General features: G+C 38.5%; 1 protein-coding gene across 2 annotated transcripts in view; it reads right to left on the bottom strand.

Annotated features, from left to right (window-relative positions):
- Positions 1-385: 385 nt before the first annotated feature.
- The window catches only part of ADGB (androglobin), a 93,701-nt gene continuing 84,975 nt past the window's right edge, over positions 386-9,111 (bottom strand). For both annotated transcript variants that reach the window (XM_060692269.2, XM_087882843.1), the window contains 4 exons: positions 6,193-6,295; positions 3,479-3,557; positions 2,564-2,747; positions 386-821 (listed from right to left, as the gene is read on the bottom strand). In XM_060692269.2, the coding sequence (XP_060548252.1) occupies positions 630-821; positions 2,564-2,747; positions 3,479-3,557; positions 6,193-6,295 (558 nt within the window). In that variant the 3' untranslated portion in view covers positions 386-629. The remainder of the gene's footprint in view (positions 822-2,563; positions 2,748-3,478; positions 3,558-6,192; positions 6,296-9,111) is intronic.

Raw genomic sequence — 9,111 nt, 5'->3', positions numbered from 1 at the left:
ATTACTATCAACAACCAATGAGGTCATGGGACATTGTGCTTTATGGCCACATAGCTTAGGGACAGAACTTCTGGTCCCAATTATTGTGCTAACCAAATGCATTAAAAAGAAACAACTTTTAAAAGACGTTAATCTGAAAATTCTTGTAGCAATTTCTGACATTCAGAATCTCTCATTGTTACATTAACTCATATAGCTTGTTTATGAACGGCATTCTGTTCTAATGAACAGCAAAATTAAAATTGCAGGCATGTGTTTTTCCTTTGCCAGGCAATGAGATAATAGGATTGTTTTTCTTCTCCCCAAATCTCATCCCTGATCTGTGCCATTTTGGCACCTTTAATCTAGGAATGGACTAAAAATAGTGAAAGGCTTGTACAAATAATTGTAATAGAAAACTTTATTGCAATTAAGATGCAAACATAATGCAAAAGTCAATGGAAAGCTAGTCGATTTTTATATAAGTGACATCACTTAAAAAGGCTGATGCAATACTAAATAGAGATCAAAACAATACTTTAAAAAACAGCATTTAAAAAAACTCTGTTCTATATATCTAAACCACAGTCTAGTAAAAAAGATATTGTTTTCTCATCAGTGAATTTAAGAAACTATTCCAGAAAATACTATTATTTTTTCTTCCCTGGAGGTTTCCCGCCCTTTTTTTTCTGCACATCTGGGCTTTTCTTCTCTTGCTCTGCTCGAAGGGCGGCTTCTTCAGCTGCTTGTGCTTCTAGTTTTAAACGTTCAGCCTCCAGTAGTTTTGCTCTGTATGCGTCTCGGATTCCAAAGATCCTGCCTCGTGCCTCATCTAAGGATGCCTGTCCAAAAATAAATATACACGCTTCATGCGCAATTAGTACGTATGTATGTATATATGTATGTCTTTCTCTCTTTCACTCTCTCTCTAGTGTATGCATAAGACATGAGGCCCTCTCATACCATAATGATCAGAAATATGTCTACTTTTCTCTCTTTCTCTCTCTTTCTCTCTCTGCACATATACATGTATACACAGAAACCTCTGGCAATTATGGCATCAGAAGGGGTTCATGTATTCTAAAATTACTTATGTCTTTTCCTTTTTGTCTCTTTATTAAGCCAGTTGTCTATATTGTAGAATTATTTACACTAAGAAAAAAAATATTTTCCTTTTGTACATATTCTGTATATATTTTTAAAAGAACACATATATAGATAGTCCTCACTTACTGACTGCCCTGTTTGAAGTTATGATGAGGACTGAAAAAGTAAGTTTATGACCTGTCTTTGAAGTTGTGGCTGTTGCAGCAATGTCCCCACGGTCAAATGATGTCAATTCCAGTGCTTTGCAATGGGCATGCGTGTACAACAGTTGCGCTGCCCTGCAGTCACATGATCGCCATTTATGATCTTCACAGCCATTTCCAACCACCAGTCAATGGGGGAGCCAGCACCAAGGAGCAAGTCATGATCATGAGATATTGTGCTTAAACACCTGTGGTGATTTCATTAACAACCACATGAAACTGATGTCATAAATTTGGTGCAGTCCCACCACATTTCACTCTGGGACCATGTCACTTAGTGACAGAATTGCCAGTCCTAATCGTGGTTGGTACTTGAGGATTACCTGTAGTCCTTAAATGATTTTATTTTATGTCATTTCTTTGAAAGTTAAGATTACAATTATTTAGTGAAGACGTCAGTATTATTCCTCACTTCAGAGTGCTAGCATAGCCTGCTCTATATTATCTGTTACTTCCTTCCACAATTGTAAAATATTCTTTAGTTTTCTTGAAATGGTATTTGCTAATCAATCAAGAGGGCTATGCTTTGAAATTATTTGAACGAAGTGCTTGAGACCTCATGCAAGGACAGCATCTACCTGATATTTGTTAGACTGACCTATAATTGAATCAAAAGCTGCTGCATCCTCTTTAAACTCTTGGGGAGAAGCCTAAAAACAGCTGATCTGCTTAAATGAGATTAGAGAGGTGCTATGCTCAGGCAAGATCCAAAGCCTCTCTTCCAGATTATTTGGAAAGTATGAGGAGCTCTAATTACAATGTTATTCATCACCAAACTCTTGCTGCCCATAAAAAAGATTGGTTGCTTTTATGCTTATTATTGTGTTTATTTTAATATTAAATTCTTTACTTTGTGTTGAAGTAGTTTTGTCTGTTCATTTAAAAAGCAAATAATTTGTCGTCATTTAAAATTAGGACATAATAAGATACCATTCCCATAAACCACTACTGAATAACTTCATTACCAGACAAGATGAATTTAGTTTTGTTATCTCAGTAAAATGTTCTCATACTGAATTATTAGATGTTTAATAAACACTGTTTTATACTAAATATTAGTTAAACATGAGTCTAACAGCTGCTTTTTCAGACCCAGCACTTATTCTAAATTGTCTCCCAAGCCAATATGTCAAAACTGGAAAGATAATAGGAGTTAATTTAGAAGTATGTTTGGAAATTTGTAGAGTAAAATATCTGATGATCAGAATTCCTAACAAAGCCACAATAGTAAGAATTGATACATTAAAGAAGTGGTCAGTAATAAGCAAACTTACTTGTAAATCTTCATACATTTCCAGGACATTTTGCTTCACCTGATTCCTTGCCATGCGTTCTTGCTGCCTATGTTCCAGAACCAGTTCTCGAAAATATCTAAAAGTATTTATTTCCTCTGTTTTACGCATCTCTTGCTGTTGGATAATGGTCTCATTCTTCATGATGGGCACGGCCAGTGTTTTTCTGAAGGTAAAAAGAGATATCTACCAATATCTACCAATATTGTCTTTATAAGGCATCTTAATTTTTGTGCAGCCTCAAGATCCAGGTATATTTCCACATGAATAGGAAACACCTCAATTATAAACCCAGTGAAGGCACCATGAGTTGCTAATTGAAGAGGCACCAACAGAATATAAGTTAAATACTTAAAATAATTAACAGTTAGAACAGGGGTGTCAAACTCAATTTCATTGAGGGCCGCATCAGGGTTGTGTTTGACTTCAGGGGGCGTGGGGTGGGGGTGGCCAGAATAGGCATGGCCAGTTTGGCGTCACTCATGTCGGGGGAGCACCTGTGATGGCCCAAGCTCTCTGCCAGCAAAAATAGGCTCCCGAGCTCCGTTTTCGGCTGCAATGGCCTCCTGCAACCCTCTTCCAGCGAAAATGGAGCTCAGGAGTGCTGCCCAGAGCCCTCCCAAGCTCCATTTTCACTGGCAGAGGCACTGCGAGCTGTCCTTCACTATTTCCAGGGTGGCTCTGTGGGCCAGATCTAAGTACCCTGCAGGCCGAATTCAGCCACCGGGCCTTGAGTTTGACACCCCTGAGTTAGAAGTTAAAATTATTGACAGAATAGCCTACCCATCCAGAGTCACCTTGAAGGGGAGATGGGAAGCATAAAAATTTAATTAATAAATAAAAATAAAATAACGAACAGTGCTTTGGTCTAGCTATATAAAATGTAGTGCCACTTACTTAATATAGGGCGCAAGATCTATAGGGGCCCATTCCTTCCGCTGAATGGCTAAGCCTGCTTCAGGAATTGTAGGTAATACTTCAGAAAGAGGAGAAACATTTTTTATCAAGATAGCAACAACTGAATTAGCTTGCAGCAGATGTACATTCTGTTTTCTAATACAGAATATTTAAAACCACCAGTACTTTACAGGGAGAATTCTTCAAACTTCATCAAAATGTTATCAGCAGTTTACACTGGCATTATAGTGGTGCAGTCTTTCGTGGCTGGTATCAATTTGGCAGTCTGGTCTTTAGGGTTTAGTGACTGTGGTCTGATTTCCTATCACTTTGCCAGCAATTGTGGCTGATATCTTCAAAGGCAAAGCAGTCTGCTATGTTATGCAGACCCACAGACAGCTAAGCAAAGACTGACTGGGCTCCTGCCTTAATTGCCAGTATGTTGATATTGTTATATGACAATTTTGATCTAGAAATAGAAGTACGTAGCAGTGAGTATAATTGCACAGTGGCATACTAAATTGAATTTGCTGTGATTGCGATGAACTCCTTGATTAACTTTGAGATCTCTTCCTTATTTCTGAACAGATTATTGCCATTATCAAAACTGACAGATTTCTGCTATTTGATTGGCAGTGCATCTGTGTTTGCAGGCCAATTCTGTACATATGAGATCACAGAGGAAGTGACCTAAGAACTGTTGAGTCACAAACGTACTGCAGCACCTCAGAACACTAGAAAGAAGAAACAGGTCAATGTACAACATCTTTTAATATAATAGGATCCACACAACTTTATCAAAAAATGTCTGACAACATAGTCACACGATCAGTACAATCTATGAAAAGCATAACACACCCAGACTTCAAAAAATCTCAGAAAAAACCAGTTGACTATTACAACCACACAGCATCACTGTAGTACTCAAACCAACACTTGTCCTTTACAATATTTTAAGCAAAAAATCTTTGTTTGCTTACGAAATAAAAACAGACTATGATGTAGAGCAGACAGGCAGAAGACGAGCAGAGCACATCTGCAAACACTACTTAACTGATAGAAGATACAATGAAAACTTCTTCATTTCACAATACATGGAAAGATTCGACTGTAGTTTTAATTGGGAAACTATTAGCTTCTTAGAACAAGCCAAAAAAAAAAAACAACCCCCCAAAAATGGCTAGGGAATTCCTGGACATTCAGACAAAGCAGCCATCAATAGTCACATAGAGGTAACCACATTTATGGACTGTTCAAAAGAGGTAATAAAAAACTTAGAACACATTCTCTCCAGCAGCCAACACATCAAACACACAATCAGGCAGAAAACAATACTGTAATCAAGGAACCACCAAGGAGGAAACTATACCGCTACCAAAACTGGCAGGGCAAGTTACTGTACATAAACAGGCAACAAACCTCACATTCACTTGAATTGCTGATATTACCTCGTGAATAACAAAACATCTGCAAGCAACCAACCAAGTTCAGAGAGCACCAAAAACTCCTCAATTCAACTCTGTGCTACAGATATTCTCTTCTATTGATACTTTAGAACAGTGTTTCTCAACCTTGGTAGCTTGAAGTTGGCGCTGGCTGGGGGATTCTGGGAGTTGAAGTCCACCCTTCTTCAAGCTACCAAGGTTGAGAAATACTGCTTTAGAAAGTATGCCAAGTCCCAAGGCAATCCAGAAAGTGTAGATTGCAGGAAGTTATAGAGAATGACACATTGTGGAACAGGAGTTAATGTAGCAGATGTGAAGCCTTATACTGCTGTGACCCTGCAGAGCTTAATCTCTAAAAAAAAAAGTTTCCCCATTTCTTTGTATGTTGAGCACATTGTTGCTTTTTCACCTCTGCCAATAACTGACAGAAAAAAAAAATCAGCTCAACTTTAACTTTGCTCATTTCCACAAATTATAAGTGGAAATATTGATTCCCTCACGCCACTTCTAGACCATAGAATAGTTCGAAGGGACCTTGGAAAATGGAGGTCTTCTAGTCCAAACCCCTGCTCAAGCGGGAGACGCTATACCCGTGATGGTGAACCTATGGCACGCGTGCCACAGGTGGCACGTGTAGCCATATCAGGGGGCATGCGAGCTCAGCTCCAGCTGATTTTCGGGTCTTCTGGGCCTTCCAGAAGTAAGGAAACAAGCTGTTTCCTGCCTCCGGAGGACCTCCGGGGGGTGTGGAGTGTGGGGAAAGCCGTTTTTGCCCTTCCCAGACACCTAGAGAGGCCCTGGAGCCAGGTGAGAAAGAAAAACGGGCCTACCGGGCCATCGTGTGCCAAGAGCGGGGGGAGGGGGGTTGCGCATGCATGCGCGTGGCACATAGAATTATGGGTATAGACATGCGCACACACCACCCCCATCCCCCCTCCTGGCACACAATGGCAAAAGGATTAGCCATCACTGCCCCATTCCATTTCAAACCAAGGGCTGTCCAGTCTCTTTTTGAAAACCTCCAGTGATGAAGCACCCATAACTTCTGAAGACAAGCTATTCCATTGGTTGACTGCTCTCACCGTTAGGAACTTTCTCCTTAGTTTTAGGTTGCTTCTCTCCCTGGTTAGTTCGCACCCATTGTTTCTTGTTTTTCAATTCTGTAGTTGAATGACATGCAACATTCTCCTTTCTATGATTTTGAAATCTCCATGACAAAGCTTTTCTTTCATGAATGCTTAATATCATGTTTGTATTGCCCATGCATACCTGTTTCCCTTGAACCTGTAGAAGGACTGGCATTCTCAGTCTCAGCTTCCATCAGGTTTTTTTTAATGCACTCATTAATATAACGTACACGTTCTTGAGCAGCCTGGGAAACAGAGATTTGTTGCAGAAAATTAGAAAAACAAACCTGCATGTTCTGTTACCTACCAAGCCATTTTGACACAGAAACATTTTAACATTTACAGAATATACATTGAACAACAAATTAATTTTATAGATGGATAGGCCTAAAATACCTAATGTAGTCATAAGTATCAGTATATCCTTGCTTTGGGAGCTTCTACAATCTACTTGGAAATAAAATACAATACAAATCTAATAAGAACTTCATAAATTTTTCAAATAGTTTTTTCTCCAAATATGTTTTTATATAATGTCAAAGGCATCTGCATGATTCCAATAGCCAGTCCACTGGCATATAAACAGGAACTGAATGACTGCCTTTTGAACTGTTCTTATGAATAGCTATGAAACATAAAATACACAGTAGAGCTGCAATTGGTAATTTTTTAAATTACAGAAATATACCTTCATTTCCCATGTAAAACAGGCCTTAAGCAACAAGAAATGATTTGCAAATGAGCAGTTTGATATGGTGTTTTCAATTCTGTGCCCTAGCATTAATAGGAGTAAACATGAATTTGCTTTTCAGATTAGGGATGTGCAGCATCTGCAACTGATTTCAAGAAAGCCTTTGATTGTGATCATGACAAGTTGTTACAAAGTGCTTTAAAACCTGGGGATGCCAACACAACTGGTCGACTTGATGCAGTTGCTATACACTCGACAGGAAATTACTGTGCAGACGCTGATTGGTACAAGTTAAGAGAAAGGCGTACAGCAAAGTTGCATTTTTTCACCATTCTTATTCAACATGTATGCCAAAGAGATTACGAGAAGCTGGCATTTTTGAAGAATCAAAAATTGGAGTAAAAATTGGCAAAAGGAACATCAGCAGTGTCTGATAAGCACAATTCTCCTCTCAGAAACCAAAGAAGGCCTGAAGCATCTGATCAAAAGGATTAAAAAAGAAAGCAAGAAATTTGGCCTCTACCCGAACACCAAAGACCAATCTTATGATCATTGTGTGGAATGGAAATGTCAAAATAACAATTGACGGTGAAGAGATTGAATGTGTTAAAAGAATTCACTTTCCTGCAATAACAGGTCGAGACAGGTGTACCATGAAAAACTAGACAGGAAGAAAATTGATTTGGAAAATGTGGAGAGAGCTGGTCTATAGCATAGCTGAGAATCAGATGCACTTGAATGGATAGCAGCAGCAGCATTCTGGATCTGAAGATGAAAGATGCCTTGGAATATGGAGACATATGCATGGAGCATCTTTCTACAATTTCTTAAACCAAATGGGATTTTTTCCTGGATTTGCATCTGTCAATTGCATTTGTCAATCCCTCCAAAGTACTTTCCTCTTTTGAAAATTAAGTACTAACACAGCCTTATTTCAGATAAAATTAAATCCAGTCACCTCTCACTTCAAAATAGTTAAGGGCTCATAAAGGCTGAGGGATGAATGATTTATAATGCTTGCATATTAACAGATTAACAGAGTTGGAAAGGATCTTGTACGTCATCTAGTCCAACCCTCTACCCAAGCAGGAGATCCTATACCATTTCTGACAGATGGCAGTTCAATCTCTTCTTGAAAGCTTCCAGTGATGAAGCTCCCACAACTTCTGAAAGCAAGCTGTTCCATTGGTTGATTGCTCTCACTGGCAAAAAATTTCTCCTTATTTCCAGGTTGAATCTCTCCTTATTCAGTTTCCATTCATTATTCCTTGTCTGGCCTTCAGGTGCTTTGGAAAATAGCCTGACCCCCTCCTCTCTCTGAGGGGCAGCCCCTCACATATATGAACATGTGATGAGAGGACCAACAACAATGTTGTATTAGTTAATGTGCTCTGCCACTAGGCATGAAACTCCTTCATGTTTCATCTTAAAAATTCAAAGATGGAACAGTTCTTCAAATTGATTGATAAAAAGGCAAGTAACAGAAAATAAATGTTAAGGTCAATCATTAAGCAGGAATGAAGAATGAAGATCAGAGCATATGATGTGATGTGGTAAAACATGTCTCAATTAAAAAAAAATTATCAAAATATAACACAGTTGAGGGATGTACAATCCAGCTGTTTGGGAAAGCAAAACAAAAGTTCAAATCAGACAGAGATGAAGAAGGCTTAATATACAATCAAATTCTGACAATGTGTTCTAGTTCTTCTCTGAAATGTGATCTAATACCAACTATTCCATCAAGTTATATAAGATGGTGAGAAGAAAATGAAGGATTTATTCTACTGATTCTGCCAGAGGACCAATTTCCATTCTACTTGATCAATATGAGAATGTTATAAAAGTAAGAAAGGAAGCACTATTTTTTTCCCCTTTTGTATTGTGTTGTTTAGATTATAAACATATGAGCTGGGACTCATTTATTACTGATCTCATTACTGTGCAACTTCTCTGGCAGACTTTTCTCTCTGAAACACAATAAAAATAACATAACAAAATGTTTCATGCTGTCTCAGTATATCTAGCTTTCCAGCATCATGAAATTTGCAGGGGAGGGGAAGCAAACATTAGTTTCAGCTGGATAGGTTATATTCGGAGCGTGCTAATATATTATTTGGTAAATATTTGATAGCTTATATTTCAAGTTCAGACAAGGCTGCCTATATTTTAGAATACAGAGTAACAGAGTTGGAAGGGACCTTGGAGGTCTTCTAGCCCAATCACCTGCATAGGCAGGAAACCCTATACTACTTCAGACAAATGGTTATCCAATATCTTCTTAAAAATTTCCAGTGTTGGAGCAGTCACAACTTCTGGAGGCAAGTTGTTCCACTGATTAATTGTTCTAGCTATCAGGAAACTTCTCCT

Source organism: Pantherophis guttatus, chromosome 1 (genome assembly GCF_059756535.1).
Source record: "Pantherophis guttatus breed Tessera chromosome 1, ASM5975653v1, whole genome shotgun sequence".
Classification (NCBI taxonomy): Eukaryota; Metazoa; Chordata; class Lepidosauria; order Squamata; family Colubridae; genus Pantherophis; species Pantherophis guttatus.
The sequence above is the reverse complement of the archived record's forward strand: the minus strand, read 5'-3'. Positions and strand labels throughout refer to the sequence as shown.